Genomic DNA, 17326 nt, shown 5'->3' on the forward strand with positions numbered 1-17326 from the left:
ATAATGATAAGATAAAAATATCTGTAGTTTACTTTAAAAATATTTTCTTAAATAGTTTTCAATTATATAATCATTATAGCTACGGTAGCTCCCTCTTGGGGGACGTGGAACTTTTTATGAGTGCGGTTGGTTGCTGGTAGAAAGGCAAAATGTATTAAAAATGTCTTAAAAAACATTTCAGCTGAGTAAAATGCTTTTATTTAGGAAAGTATCCCATATTAAAATCATATTGTAAAGGTGACGGTAATCTATAATCTAGGGAGAACCTATGAACTACATCAATCACCATCATTTCAGCCGTAGGACGACAGGTGCTACATACAAGTAGACCGATAGGGATTGGCATTTAGCGACTTCCGTTGTGGACGTCTAGGTGCATGGTATCCATTCAAGGATCTTATGGCGTCAACGGCCATGTTTTCTGCACGGTATATGGTCTGCCCACTGACACTTCCCTTAGACACAATAAAGGTACTTAAATAAATTAATGGTCACTTACTCTCTCGGCGTTTTAAGGCTGAGCGGTGTAATGAAATAGAAATACAACAGCGCAGTCGGAAATCTGAACTTAAAGTCCGGTTTGTACCACAACTCCATGTGACGGTTCTTGCGTAAAAGATTAGGTTGATCTAGCCTTCAAATTAAACAATTGCATTATTTTACAAGTTATATGAATGAAAAATTAAAATATGTATTACAGAAAAACCGACCTAAAGTTGTTAACAGTAGCAATCAAATCTCCTTGTTTTAGTACTTTTTTAACCTTAGGAGCACCAGAGGCCTTCCTATGTATATCCTTGTAGGAGCTGCTCTTGAGATCAACTCCCAGTTGATCTGCAGTCTCCACGTAGGCCTGCGCCGGCGCAATCAGATCAAAGTTGGTTGTCAGGTATATGTTTTCAACAGGTAGATGGAAGTTTGAATATGGCTTTACGTTCAACCATCGGTTTAGCCATGTTTTTGGTATTTCTGTAGCAGTTCAATAATTAAATATTATTAAATATATGTAAAAAATTATAGAGATGTACATGAAGATAGCGCTAGAAATAAAAATTTATACCTTTCTATTAAAAAGTCTTTTAAAAAGACACTTGTAAAAATATCCTATTAGAATATGAAAGTTTTCATAAGTAATAACAAAACTTTGTAATGAATTGCCTCTACTATTGTATAAAGCATATAAAATGACCACAAAAAACCCATCTGAGTTTATTGTGAGCCCTTCTCAGAACGTGTTTGGAACCTTATAGTTTTATATTAAAGGACGTCACTACAGAGGACGTTAATCTGATTCAAGTTTCTTTTAATTTGGGCTCGACGTATATAAATGGTCATTATAAATTATAGTTGGTTTGTAATAATATGAATTAAAATATAATTATAGTAATTTAAGTTGTCAATATCGTATAATTATATTAGAACTAGTTATCTATGGTCTTTATTGAGATAAATAATACAGAGCTATTTCCACTGGTGGACAGTCATATACAATAACCGCAAACTGATTAGCAAAAGCGTATCTTTTAAAATTAGTTGAAATCTTAAACCCTATTATATTTTAACATCTTAAAATTTTCAATTGACAATTTCCATTAAAAATAACTTACCAACCCCTTATTGTTGTAAATCTTACATTAACATACACTTTAACAAAAACTATTTGGATTAAGGGCCTTCTTTACTTTTATGGAAAGCACTTTTGTATCAAAAAATCTCGGGTGCTAATGTGCGAGTGAGACGCATAGCTTTATCTTCTTATGCGAGTGAGACTAAAAACATCTGCTTAAGCGCAGGTATGCCACCTCACCGTTATTTTTTAAGTCATAGCACCGGTTTCGGCAATGTACTCCAAAAACATTATAATACAATAATACACCAGCATAAAAATATAACAGTTGAATGTAAAAATAATTACTAGCTGTTACCTTGTCTTTTATATTCGGTACCGAACCATTTCTCCTTGGCGTCGTATTTTATAGGCTTAGTGTATTTATTGGACAGTATCATGACGTTGACCGTATCGGCGCGCATGCAGTTCAACAACTCCGATATGCCCTAAACATAAAAAAGATGCTTTAAAATTACTACATAGTATTCGCCAGACAGAATTAATACCGAAAAATGTACAAATAATCTTATTAGCTATTCAAAATTATACAACAATGTATTTACATTGGTGGCAATATGTAAGTTAACATTTGTCTAGAAAAATACAACCGGTGTTGTTTCATTTCTAAGGAAGGAAATACTAAAATTAATTTTAAATTTCATCGTTAATATAAGAGTTAGATAATCTGTAAAGGAAATATTCAGTATTGATCACGAATGATATTAAATTTTTTTGTTACTTGCAGTTCTTAAAAACGCTGCATGTAAACTCATCTTTACCTGTTCCTTTCATTTGCTTCTAAAAGTGCTATGTGCTATGACAATTCTGTCCGCTGAATAATGTATAATATAAAGGAATGATTTAAAAAGAAGACAAGAGAAGAACAAATAGTATCGTAAAAGACCTTAGGATCGTATTTGTAGTAGAGTTTATCTCCAGTAATGTAGTGTTCCGGTGGGAAAAAATGCATATTTTCCGCTAGCGTTTCCACATAGTCAGAAGGTTGCGATTCTTCTTCAAAGCGAAAACTTGTCTCTTCTATAGTCTGTACAAAAAAGATTAATCTCAGTGCTCAGCTCATTTTAGCACAAAAAAATTATATTGGATAAGGACATTCTATGTGGTTTTCAGTAAAATTAACATACCTTAATTTCATTGTATATTCGTTCAGAAGGTCCGATTTCTTTCAACATATTTATATATGAAAATATAGCTTCTAAAACCTGAAAATATTAATTATTTTTAAAATAATATTAAAGCAGTACAGCGGTGAGTAGATACTTAAATAAGAATCAGAGATGCTAAGAGACTGGCCTTTAACCTTTTCAATTAAAAGTCCCGTAAGTTGTTTTTTTTTAAACAATATTGTATATGTAATATGTGTATTAGACATTGTGCGTCAATGCTTTATTTATTATGTTTGTTTTTGGTTATATATTTCGACAGTCTTTTAAGAAACGGTAATTTAGAGTACCCGGTGCACAGCTTTAGAAAGAGACAATCGGCTAATTTTGACTTCGTAAGGGACTATCTCTGTCCCACACTACCTATGTGACGTTTTGTCAGTCGTTGTATTTCGTGTAACAGAGATAACGATCTACGAAGCCGAAATTAGCCGATTGTCTCTTTTCAAAGGTCGATGTGCAATATTTATCGCCGGGTACTGTTACTACATATGTCTTTTATTATTTATGTCTCTTATTTGTATTACTTTCTTTTTTCTTCTCCATTTTGTTTTTATGAATTATTTTTATTACTAGTACTATTTGTTTTATTATTATATTACAGTGGTTTATACTAATTTTAATTTACACTACTTATTGATTGTACTTATTTTCCGTTACATGAATGAATGAATGGCTGAATGCATGACTGAACGCAGGACCATATGACGAAATATATTGTCTTTATAGCGAAATGTATAATACAAGTGCCGAATAGATGAACTTCATGTCTGTTATTGATATTTATTACAACAGTTATTTCCTTCGATACTGGATCAACACTTTTAATTTTTGTCAATACTATGGTGGACTTATATATACATATATAACTACTACTTATCTTACTTCGTCTATGTGATCGAGTCCATCTTTAGTCAGCACCACCTGCGTTGAAAATAAGCTATACATGGAAGTGTAATCTATGCCGCTCTCCGAGTTGCCAGTGTAGATGCCCAACGCCCATACTCTAAAAATGTCAGAGTGAATGATACTTTAGATTGATGCATAACCACCATTTATTATAATTATGTATTTGCCTAAGTTTTTTTAATATTAAATGATGGAAACGACTTCTCAACAAACCCCACATTTTTACTAATTTTACATTACAGTTACTTAAGGTGTTGACTTGTTATAGGCAAAGAAAAAACAGAAAATTCATCACTATCATTTCAATAGGACTGTTTGGAAGCGTTTTGCAACAAACGTCTTCTGACGACCTTCACAAGGTCGCTTGTCCAACTTGTGGATGGATGTCTTTCATTGCCCTGTGCAATTCATCGTCACCATTTCAGAATCTTAAGCCGCCTCAGTCGCCATTTATTCTGTCCGCTATTTGGCCTGCTCACTGCTATTTCTGGCTATTCTTGATTCAAAGTCATAGAACAATTCCGTGCAATGTCATTTCGCAGGCCCACATTTCAGTGCCGTAAGACATCACTGGTAACACATATTAGTCATTGATGTTCGACATAAGATAAGATATCTATAATTTAAGGTGTAAGCTATTATATACAACATGAATTTAATTAAATGTACATTTAGTCATACAAATACAACATTAAAGTTATAAATCCTGAAGTAGCGTTATTTTTTCGGAAGAAGTGCTTGTCAAATTAAATCAAAAAACAAAATTCCTGCTAAAATACACTGATCTGATAGGTCGTGACCTTATAATTTGGACGACCTTTCAAGTCGTTTCTTTTTGTCTCTATAGAAATCCTATATGTAAAATAGCCCTTTCCTAATTATCAAAAACGGGCAAACGCGAATTAAACCACCTCGAATCTGCCGCAAAAGCTTTGCTATGAAAGTTGAAAAAGAACAGGGTAGACCTGAAGAATCCTAGATTAACGCACACTTTTAGAGTTTGATATAATTTATACCATTATCTCTAAACACAATCTATACCGGAAAATAAAATTATGAAATTTACATATTCAATTAAAAAAATTACGAGAGACGTGACAATTTTCAATTCGGATTAGATTTGGGTATTGTTATATAGGCACGTACTCTATTTCTGGGAGGAAATTTTTATCTCACCAATGTACGAGGGCCGATAGATGTACAGATAACTCTTGACAAAAGGATTAAAAATACAAAATGTAATTTCAACTTTAAATTTAACTGTTATTGTTAATTATGCATGTTAACTTACTTCTTCCTAAGATATGACAGTAAACTGCCTTTGCCTTCGTGTCCCAATAGATAGGAGATATATTGATGAGGTTTAGATTCGTATTCGGAAATTAGAGATCGCATGCACCAGGTCAAATGAACCTGAAATTTAAAAAAAAATGCAGATAATACTATTTTTTGTAACAAAACGTGAATATCAAGGTCTCTCTCACCGCTATTGCGGTCACCTTGATACTAAGAATGAGAACGTTTTGGGTCAGTTATTATAGTTTACTCATTATTTATTTGACACTTTATCATATATCAAGACAGGAAAAGAAAACAATTTAAAATAGACAAAAGCATAGACGACGGTATTATCACAAACGATTGTTTATTAATAATAATGTTATACAGAACGTACGTTTTTTTTAACACGTGCAACAAGTCAAAATAAACAACTGTTTTTTTTTTTTAATTTTCATTGTAGGTGTCTGATGGAACGGATTTTTCATCTCCAAGAACAAAATATAATATATGCCTGTTTAATTCATTATTTTGGAACTTTGCAATCTATCACAATCGTATAAAGAAAAATATTACACTTTTTTACTAGTGTACCTCACCGTTAATCTTTAATTTTTTTTCTTGATTGGTGGTTGCTAAAATTAATATTGTAAAAATCGAGTCTTAGTGTAGACGTTGTTTATAAAAGTAATTATTTGTTAAAATGACTGAATAAAAGGACATTAAATGTTGTTAATTTACTACATATTTAATTTAAGTTTTTTGTACATATATACACAATTTAGTACTTATTTCAATTGGAAATCAAAGATTAAGAATATTATGTCCATGCTAAAATGTATATTTGATATTACTATCATCACTTCAGCCGTTACACGTCCATAGGTCAACTCACCTCGGTTGTATCACTAACAGGTTTAACGTAATAAATACTTCTAAATTCGGGCGTCACGGCGTCAGGTTTGAAGGCGTGCTCCGTGAAGTTATTCGGTGGTCGATTGTTGTTCGGTACTTGTCCAAACGTGTTAACTACGTACTTTTCTAAAGCCGCGAGGTCCATTCGCGCCTGTAAATAAATGTACAAAATAATAAACATTGTTATCAGCTTACATTCATCCGCTTCTGGGTGTAGGCCTTCTTCAATACTTTTCACGCTTTGCGATTCTCTACTCTCCTGACCCACTCATTTATGTCCGTTTTTCTAGGGTGACAATCCATTTGAAAGGAGGGCGTCCTACACCCCTTTGTCTTTTCTCCTCTACAAGACTCCTTCCTCAATCTGCCATTACTTATAGGATACATGCAGCCTTGTATCACTTTAATTGGTAGACCTTGAGAGCCATATCGGTTTAGCTCCGCGAAGTTTCCTATACCATCCCTTATAGCACAGTGCTATCAAAATTTTATTGTTCCAAAACTCCTTAATAAAGGTTTTCATTGTAACACTGGCAAACAATAATATTTTATTGCATTATTAATACTTATAATTATCTTAAGATGTTCATTAAACAAAATATTTAAAAAAAATCCATAACGGTGTGAAGATTTTTAAGTTACAAAAAATTATGAATAAAGCTTGGGAATGAATCATTTTGCTGTCAAATGACCACAAAAAATCGTCTGAGTTTGTTGTGGATTCTTTTGGCATTTTTCCTATAAATGAATAACGCAAGCGAGCTATAGGCAGTGTAGTATAAAGTCAAATGATTCAAAGAGTGTCATAACCAACCTGTACAGCGACAGTCATGCGGTGCGCGCTGTAATGTCGCTTCCGAAACTCATGTGCGGCCAGGTGAAGTTTCTCGTCATCCTGCAAGTCGTCCTTGAGACTGCGCAGATTACCCCACGTGAACGTACGAGCGGGATGGTCCTCGGGAAACAGGCTTGACAGTAGCTGGTCTTTGCGGTTCGAATCCGACGGAGAAGCAATTGCAAACTCTGTTTAAAATAAATATTATTTATAAATATAAAGCATTTTTTACTGTCCCTTCTGAGAAAATTATCAAATTGACCCAATTTCACAGACACGAGAGTCAGATTGAATTCCCTTATAACAACTTCCTTTAGCTTAAGTTAAGAGGGTTAAAAATATGCTATGGTATGCGTCAACTTTAAGTCATAGCTAGAGAACGCACTGCCCAAGTCCGGAGCGAGAGATAAATATAAACACCATCACTTAAAATAAACCGTACTATCTCGCCTTCAGGAGTAATCCCAAATCCCTCAAAGGGAAGATACGCTCAACCATGCCACCCTACTCGCCCCTGACCAATAGCCTAGCCGCCCAGTACTCCGTCGTTACCATGGATAGTACCAACTACTCTATTCCTGGCTTGATTTTTTTGTAAATCGTAAGCATGGAATTGGTTCGAATTGTTTAGTATTTAAAAATCTGGAGATGCTGCTACCCATCGATGATGAATATTTTTCTCCTAGCCGGCTCTTATGGCAACAACCTCAGAGAAGCAGGCCTATACCATGCGCCGGTACAACTACGGTATGCCTACTGAATTCATTAGGAGAGACCTATATTGATGAATGTAAATTACAAGCCTTTTAAATTATGTTCTTATATAATTAGTACATTTATTTGAAAATTAGGAAACAACACACATTGCCTGTTCACGTCGCATGCTTCATTGTCATAGCAATCTCAATAAAACATTACTTCACTATCCTACATAAAGACAACCCAACTGAATACTACAACAATATTGCAAATTAAAACGTGTCGAATTGTAATTGTTTGGAAGTGGCAAAATAACCATGACCAACTGCGCAAGTAGTTATGTAGGTTATTGTTTGAGTAAAGAATATAAAATCTTATTTAACAAAATAAATATTTAAAATGAAAACCTAATTCGAAACTATATCATAAAATATAAAAAAAATGAATTTGAACTCTCGACTCTGGCGACAGAATAGGTTTACCACTAAACAAAACTATTCAAAAATAAATTGTTTATACAAATGGCTCTTTAACGTAACTAGACTTCGATTACTAAATTGCCTGACGTTATTCAGCGATAAATTTATACCAACCTGTTGTGTTATGCGTTACGCGTTCCACACAGTAAAAAAGAATTATTTAATGAACTTATTACTTATTCTCTGTTGATGTTATTGCTGATAGCTAGAGAGCTTTTACAGCTTCATCGGAGCTGAGTTTACGGAGCGGAAGGGTCCGTGAACTTAAAAACTAAAAAAAGGGCGCGTCCCAGTTGCACGAAGACGTTCGCACGTAGCAAAGCGTTCTACCCGTGTAGAGCTGTGTATTGACTGTGTTGATGTTGTGTGCATGCGCCTTGGGATGGTAGCGTGGACCACAGATGAACCAAGAAGGGATCCGGATCCAACCACGGTTCGCCCACGCTGTTCGTGGTTAGGGAGCGGGCGGTCGCTCTCTAAAAACGAGTGTTGAGATGTAAGAAGCGTTTGATTCTACTTAGTATAATTTGGTGACCTGTGTGGAATGTCGCAGGTGCAGTGGTTATTTAATAAAACTAACTATGTAGATGTATTGTCGTTGCTTATATTATCCATCCCACGTAGGATTGTGTGAATACAATGAAATATCGATCAAGCCGAGGTTGCGTCACCTCGAGAGCCCAGGTTTGAAATGACCGCGTTTCAAGTGACAACACAAGCCAAGGTACCCCGTTACAGTGAAGATTAAGCTGGGCACCGTCAATGCTCGACAATAAAAAATTTGGTAATGCTATATATTTCAACAAAACTCGTGTCGGATACAAAACAAAGTGATAGAATAGTTACAACGCTTTCCATATTGTCGTAACGCTTCTGGCGTTTGATAAATCACTGTCTAATATTCGGTTTAAGCTTGGCGGAAATAATTGGTCAATTTAGTCTGACATTGTATTACGGTGCGGCCTGTGCGGTGTATGTTGAGAAAAAGGTTTGTGGAACATTACAATCAAAAATATTTTTTATCATATACGACGAAACATCAATGACATACATAAACATATTTGCTATATTGTATATTATATGTTGGAAAATGAAGGTGTGTATTGCTTTCCCGTTGTCCTCCGGGATTAAACACGGTGTAGAATTGCCTTATTTTCCTCGGCCAAATCGTTATTGGTGTTGAATTTAAGTCCACATCCGCCGCAGGAAGAGAAGAGCTTATACTTATAGAAACTAACTTTTATGATATTTGGCTGGCGATGTCATGGCACTCAGTTGCCTGCAAGGGGTCAAGTGACAGAGAAGTAAGGTGCATTTTGTTTTGACACTCCCATCCGTGAGAGAAGAGTGGGAGATTTATCTCTCCCGACGTAGACCGAGCCGCGAGGTCACTGGGAGAAATGCAAATGTGAGCAAAATAGTTCAGGTAATCCCACCATACAGAAGTACATCATAGGAATTTTTGTTATTTTACTTAAGACGTGACTTGTGTATTTTTCCCCCTACGAAAGTAAAAATGCGAGGACATTTATCTCACATAAAACGAAGGGAAAAAATTAAATAATAAAGGAGGTTTTTTGTGAGAATAATTTCATCGCCCTTTATTATAACTCCTACCTGACCTTCGTCTGCTTCGCGAATTTAATGAATGCTCCCCCAACATCGATCGGTGGACTCTCCTCTACTTAGCGTAAGAAATATTCCTACCCCAATTTTAAGTCTCTAAGCTTTGTTATTCCAAATATATCGTGATGAATCAGTGCCTAGGTGAAAATCATATATATGTTTATCTATATATAAAGTATACTAAAAGTATTACTATAGAAAATTCCGCACCAGATTCTATAGCCTCCCGCTCCCGTTGCATAGCTTCTTTCTTCATGAGCGGACTGACGAAGAATTGACTAAACATGTCCATGGCTTGAGGCAGGTACTTCTCCTGGATCTCGAAATAGAATGTCGTTACCTCGCAGTCTGTCGACGCGTTGTCAGAACCTCCTTTTTTCTGTTTAATAAATTTGAGATATATACGCTGAGAATATACTAAACATATGTACTAAATTTGAATATCGAAAAAGTCAGATTCATCTTGGCTGGATATTTTCAGTCTAACCTACTATAAAAATTTATTTAATATGACTTTTTTGACATTAAAAACTGTCAAAATAAAGAATTATACGATAGTGGATAAGTGAGGGCAATTAGGAGACACGTGATGGAATATTGACAGTTCTACACCCAGCAGTCGATGGAAAAGCGATAGATAACCTCTGTACCCTCACTTGTAATAATCCTGAACGTAACTTCTTAAAACTTTTAATTACCTTGATAAAGGAGTCGAATTCATTTTCCTTGGGATACTTTTCACTGCCCATGAACACCATGTGCTCGACAAAGTGTGCCAGACCCTGGATGTCCGGTGGGTCGCTGTAGCTACCCACACCAACGCAAAGCGCACACGCCGCCTGCACACAAACACGTTGAAATTTTTAATCATCGACAATATACAAGTACGAGCAATAATTAGACATTTGTTTTTATTTGTTACTTTTATTAGGAGTGTTAACATTGTCAAACTAATAATTTATGTAAAAACTAGATTACAGTATTTAAAACATAGTCTTAAAGATGACAATTGTTCGAGAAATTGAAATATATATAGAAATATGAATGACATTTATTTTCTAAAATAGCCCTGTAAATGTACTCAAAATTAAAATATAAAAAAAATAACTGACAGCCCAAACAAAAACTAGTTCAAGTGTAATAAGTTATTATTGTTACGTTTGTTATGTTTCTTACGTAGTTTTACGCAAGCAGATTCGATTTAATTTTTTTGTTACTTTTTTTTCCAAAGGCGATCTTTTATTCAAGGTCGCCAATGAATTAGTGTTTTCGATTGTTTTTATCCTTATTATGAACATGTTTGGTAACACATGGCGAAATTTAAAATAAAATTTATTTTATCATAATAAGGCCTGCGTCTAACATCTATCGACCTTAACAGAGTAGTCTATGTTAAGTTAATTATTAAGTTTATTTCTGTAATAACCCTTTATCATAACATCATAACGGCCGATTGATGCGATCTGCAATGCATGGGCCTCTCCCAAATGTCGCTACGTGCCCATGCCGCGTTTCGACACCCTTGTGTCGGAATGCTAAGCAGGTATTATCTATTAACAGCTTATGCCGAGGTCCCCTCGTGGGGGCACTTGAGCTTAGTTACTACATGGAGGATCTTAATATCAATTTTATAAATTTTCTATTCATATAAAAAAAATATATATAACCAAGTAAAAATTTCAAAGTGGTAATAATCGGATAAGGGGATGAAGCTAACATTCTGCAAAACGGTAGCAAGCCGGTCATTTCCGAAAGTCATACTTTTCTGCTCGACAGGATATCTATTATAACAACAGTGAAACTGATATTCAAGTTTTATATACAAAATATAAGCAATGTTTTTACACCATTCCTCTTTCTGCGCAGAAGTTTACATAAACAGTCATTGTGGCCTAACAACAAAGCTGATAAATAAGCCCTATATCGTTGTAAGTATAGTTACGTTAGAATAATTACTATTAAAAAAATATCCGATTCTCACTTGACCACTGCAACATCGTGACTGAAAAATCCATTTCATTTCAACGGCATCATTCTCTACCGCACCGTTAATTACTTTTTGATATAATTGTATTTAAAAACATAAACCTGCCACTAGACATCCTGTACCACCTTAAATATACCTATGTGTAATAATAATATTGTGTAATAGAATTTGAGCATGTTCAATATTCGTTAAGTCGGAATTTAGAATCATGACCCCACAAAGTCCCTTACAATGGTCATCCAACACATTGCCCTGTTTTTTAATTTTAAAATGTATAAAAAAATTATTGCATTCAAAATTTTTTACATAGGATAAAAAGGCGGGAAATGAAATTTTACTCACTTGTTTTTTTCAATAGTATGAATGTTATACTTTATTAAAAATTTATACATACTAAAAAAAATATATAAAAAATTTAATAATACGTGGGTGAAAAAGTATTTTTGTCAAAATACTTTTTCCCCTCATAATATTACGAGTTCAAGATGATTAATAAAAAAAAATTGCCCAAAAGTAAAAAAGAAATATGCCATAGTAATAAGCAGACCTTCGTAATTGTGAAAAAAAATTATATAATGAAATATTTGTAAAAAAAATCGCCAAAAACGTCACATAAAATAATTGCAAATATGTGTATGTAAGTCTCAATTAATGTTTTCAAAAAACATGAATCGAGGCCGGCTAAATCTCCGTAACTCATGTATAAAATGTTATTATTTATATACTAGCTGATCCCGCAAACGTTGTTTTGCAAAAAAATTAAAGTTTTTTATTAACAAATGTAAGATAAGGGTAGATCATAGAGGGGTGGAAATTTAGGTTTGTATGCATTTTTGTATGCTGTATCATAATAAAATAAAAACCAAAAAAATTGTCTAAAAAATTAAAAATTAAATTTAGGGGTGGACCACCCTTATCACTTAGGGGTATGGAAACTAGATAGTAGCCGATTCTCAGACATACTGAATACGTATGTAAAATTTGGTAAAAATCGGTCAAGCCTATAGATGTAAAAAAGCCGATTTAAAACGTTTAAAACCAAAAGTGGCGGTTTAAAACCCCAAATAAATCTTTTTAAACGGTTTAAAACTCGCCTACTAAAATATAAGAACAGTGTTTTTACACATCATTATCGACAATACTTGGTCTTGTGTTAGTTACCTATGCAGTTTATACCTATGTAGGTAAGTATATTACATATAAAGTACTATAATTATAAAGAAACAATATTACATACAATAGATTAAAATATGTATCTAAATAATAAAGAAATTGTGGATAGGAGTTTTGACCTTTATTTCCAAGTAGTTAAGGTCTACTTAAAGGTCCACTCCTCAATTTCTGTTCAAAAAGTTTGCCGACAGAGAGCCACCGCCGACTGCTATGCACACACACAGTCTGTCAAGAAAGTCTTGAAAAGAAATAAAGTGTTGCCATATTTAATTTTAGGACAGAAATGTCAGTCAGTTTTACAAAGATAGTGGCGCCTCATAAATTTTCATGACTTTCTTGATTGGATGATCATCATGTTGTCGAGTGGACTGTGTAAGATTAGCCAGTTTTTTTATTACTTTCAAGAAAAAGTCGGGTACCTAATAATCTAATTTTATAACAGCTCATTACATTTTAGTTATTTAGTAATGTTTGGCATCTTTGGTACGAGTACCTTTATATTGAATTCAAATTTGTACATTTTTTTACAATACTGGCAACACTGACATGTCCGCACGCAACACGCTATGTATGTGTGTGTGTGGTGTGGAGTAGGCGAGCTGGCAACGTTGCATCTTGACGTCTCTCCGCGTGAGAAGTGCAAGTGTGTGAGTTTGGTTTTAAACCGAATGAAACTGATTGATAAATCTTTTCAAAATAACCTATATAGTTAACTAGGTAATAGTTTTTCAACTTAGCTAGGTAATGTCTACGCTTGGAATAGATAATGTGTTTATATTTAAGAAAAATATAGTCGTCAACACTAAACGTTTAAAACCGAAAAAAATGGGTTTTTTCGGTTTTAAACAGTTTTTTTCGTTTTAAACCGTTTGGTTTAATTTGTTTTAAACCGGCCTTACATCTATAGTCAAGCCGTTTCGGAGGAGTTCAAGTTCGAACACCGTGACACGCGAATTTTATATATTAGAAGATTATTGTTTTCGTACGGTCTTTTTTGTTAAACCTGATACTCACAGTGGTCGAATTGCTTCCTTAAAAAACAGATATTATAAAAAACTAATATTTCTTCTAACTTGCTAGATACACTATAAGTAATGATTCGTATACGAATTTGTTATATGCAAGGATAACGTTTTAAGAAACATCGTTTTTATACGCTTTTGCAATATTTTAAAAACTCAAGTCACAAGTATACACAAGTACGTGCGAGATGAAACACTTGGTCTTATTTGTGAAAAAAACGTTATCTACTTAATTATATTTACATAATTTATTTATATGTAAACATATATTTTAATTTATTAACGTTATGTCTGTACATTTTGTTAAATTTTGATAACATTTCCAACAGCAAACATGTCTCACAACAATTTTGATTCGGTATGTATCATGTATTAATACAACAAAAAACAGAGGATTTTTAACGTAAATTGGCTATGGGGGTTAGTCTCTTGTCTGCGATAGTTTGGGAATCTCGGTTTTAGATTCCGTTCGACGGTCATGCCATTGAATCATTTTCTATATAAAAAATTCAATTTATGGTGACCTTCTTATTTCAAAAAATCTAATTCTATAAATCGGAACCAATAGTGAAAAGATAAATGTATTCATACAATGCGCTAGAAACGACGGGTCTACGCTAATCAAAATAATAAACATGATTTTACTTATATGATGAAATAATCTATACCTTACAACACAATGGAATAAGATTGAAAATTAATTCGTAAAACTCTGTCTCGTATTTTGGACATTATGGTGTCAATGACGGCCATAGATACGAGGCAACTCATACCGTGTCAAGTGAAAGTTGTTTATTAAAAAGCTTGCATCGCTTTCTACACGCTATCCTCTCGTACGCGTCCTTCACAAATTTTATTAGCCTGCGGCGATAACGAACCTGTAGAAAGCATGCAATGTCTTAACATCATAGACCATTTATTTATAAGTATGGGTTTTAATATTTTAATGAAATTTAATGTGCAATAATTATATTCATCATCAAGTAATTAATAAAAAAAATTTCAAAATAAACCGGATGAAACTCTGCACGCTAAATGAAATCTATAGTATAAAACGAACGCACATCTTAAAAATCATTCTTCAAAAACAATTTAGGAACACAGTATACTCAGATATATGCATCAACATTAGAATATAGCCTAGTATGTAAAAACACAAAGAGACTGGCAGTAAATTGTGTACCAATTTCTTTTTGTCCGATTTGTTCTGAACGCTCTAAATATACATCGACGTAGATATTACTGGTATGCTCAACAATGATAATATTTATAGATGAATCGTCATTACATTTGCAGAGGGTGGGTAGGGTCAAAAGATAAAGTTCACTGTTTTTTAAATAACTTCTTTCAATTAAAACTTCAATGAAATTTGGAATTTTTCTATTGAAATTTTAGGTGTATAATTTGAACAAACTTAAAAAGATTCTTCTCCCGCATTGTTTTAGGGACTTATTTAACTTTTATAGGCGGTTTTGGTATGGTTTTTCAGTGTTATATTATTTTCTAAGGAAAATATTCATAACACGGTTTATTACAATGATTACCTTTCAAATAAGTATATTCCAAATATAAAAACAAAAATTCCACTAACGGTGCAATTTTATAGTAATACTAATACAAAAATTTTATGCTGGTTGGTTCGTCTGCTAGTACTTTAATCCTAGTATAATTTTTTTTTGTGATAAAGGGTAAATTATAGTTCCTGTTATCGTATAAACAATGCTTTTTCGTTATTTGTAAGCATAAAAAATAATTCTAATCATAGACAATTTTACATTTTTATTCTAAATTATAGATTGCCGTGACAAAACAAATACGGAATATCGTTTGTAGTCAGATTCAAGTTTGGTCACGATCTAATTATTTCACCTTCATTTAACGTTTTCCTTTCACTATTCTGTCGATGTAAATTTTTAAAGTGGAATTATCGACTCCTATAATAAAATTGTAAAGTTCTTTGAATTTCACTAATTTCGCGTCTCATTGGCAAACTCACAATTTTTATACAAGCCATGGAGAGTGTATGCTATGCACAGGATTTCTCTACAAGATAGAATCAGGCATAAAGAGATTAGTAGGTGACTGAAAGTGATCGACGCTTCATTACATAGACAAGTTGAAATGACATTGGGCAGACTACATATCATGCAGAACAGATTACACGGGTCATAAGTTTTTGGAGTGGAGACCACGTGCAGCGCAATAGAAAAAAAAGGAGAAATTACCAAAAAGTGGACAGACGACCTAGCTAAGGTGCTGTGAGAAATGGATGCTGCATCAACTGGTCCTACTGAAAATCTATGGGAGAGACCTAAGTTAAGCAATTAATGATTTAGGGCTGAAATAATAATGATGACAATACACCAGATCTGCATTTAATAACATGTCGTTTACCAATTGAAACTAATTAATATGTTTGTTGAACCACACGATGTGTATATGCCGTTTGTCTTAAATATTTTCGTTGAAATAGACTTCAGTTTTTCAACGTTTAAAAATTGCTTCAATTGTTCTCAACGCTTTTTATAACCAGTATTTTACAGTTACAGATATACCCATGTGCAGTCATAGCAATATCAAATAATTATATTATTTCATTTGATCGACTTTCGATTTTGAAATAACGCAATTCTTCTAAAAGAATAAATACACTATTTTACAAAAAAAATTTTGTTCTACCTAGAAGAAGGCCACGAAATATATTTTTGATTCTACATGAAGCATACATTAAATTTGTAACCTTAGCTTTCGTGGTTGGATACAAAAATTATATAAACAACGCGAAACAAAAAAACAGACATAACAAACTTCATAATAGAAGTGGCCAAACTGCGGCTCGCGAGCCACTTGCGGCTCTTTAAACGATTATTATCGTCGAATTATTTCAATATTTTAATTTACATTACCAATGTCAGCTCCTGAGAAATTGGAACAAATTAATGGTGTGAATAATAATTATTATTTTACCATAAAATTAGCGAAATCCAAATACCGATCATAATTAACAAACCGACATCTTGTGTATTAGCTTAGCTGTCATATATACGTGTGACATTATATCTACCTTCAATACACTTATTTTGTACTTTTGTTTAAATAATTTCAATAAATATAATTTTTGTATAAAAACACTTCTTTGCGTGTTTTAAAAGCGTAGTCAATTGCGGCTCGCAAAAAATTTCAAATTTCGATAAATGGCTCGCACTATCAAAGAGCTTTGCCACCCCTGCTTTACAACCTTAAAATAACTAACAGAAGCCATTAAGAACATTCTTAAAAACAGTTGTGCTAAATATGTCTAAGGAATACAAAATTGAAGATAGCAATTTGGTCCAGTCCATAGGCCATAGCCATATTTTTATCCCGAAACAATGAATAGTTGCAAAATTGATTAATAATCCTAATTTATTTTTTTTACGTTTTGTATAAATAAATTGAATTATCACTGTACATTTAGTATTAGTGCACAGTGAAAATCCTCCTTTATTTGTAATAAAAATGAATTGTTTTGATGAAACTTATGTAATATGAATTGAATGTTTACTTCTTTTACATTGTTTTTTTGAAAGAAATATTTAGTTTTATCATGTCTCATTTGACCTTTTTCTTA

General features: G+C 33.3%; 1 protein-coding gene across 1 annotated transcript in view; it reads right to left on the reverse strand.

The window, feature by feature from the left end:
• The window catches only part of LOC137923977 (nardilysin-like), a 29265-nt gene that overhangs the window by 9513 nt on the left and 2426 nt on the right, over positions 1-17326 (reverse strand). Inside the window, exons 3-13 of the mRNA XM_068767257.1 lie at positions 10233-10373; positions 9745-9913; positions 6710-6918; positions 5876-6046; positions 4994-5115; positions 3679-3799; positions 2755-2832; positions 2514-2654; positions 1926-2055; positions 711-969; positions 500-634 (exon numbers count right to left, since the gene is read on the reverse strand). Coding sequence (XP_068623358.1) covers positions 500-634; positions 711-969; positions 1926-2055; positions 2514-2654; positions 2755-2832; positions 3679-3799; positions 4994-5115; positions 5876-6046; positions 6710-6918; positions 9745-9913; positions 10233-10373 — 1676 coding nt within the window. The remainder of the gene's footprint in view (positions 1-499; positions 635-710; positions 970-1925; positions 2056-2513; positions 2655-2754; positions 2833-3678; positions 3800-4993; positions 5116-5875; positions 6047-6709; positions 6919-9744; positions 9914-10232; positions 10374-17326) is intronic.

The sequence above is a fragment of the Battus philenor genome, unplaced genomic scaffold (genome assembly GCF_028537555.1).
Source record: "Battus philenor isolate CCGP_79_NKW_IND1 unplaced genomic scaffold, ilBatPhil1.0.hap1 SCAF_23, whole genome shotgun sequence".
NCBI lineage: Eukaryota > Metazoa > Arthropoda > Insecta > Lepidoptera > Papilionidae > Battus > Battus philenor.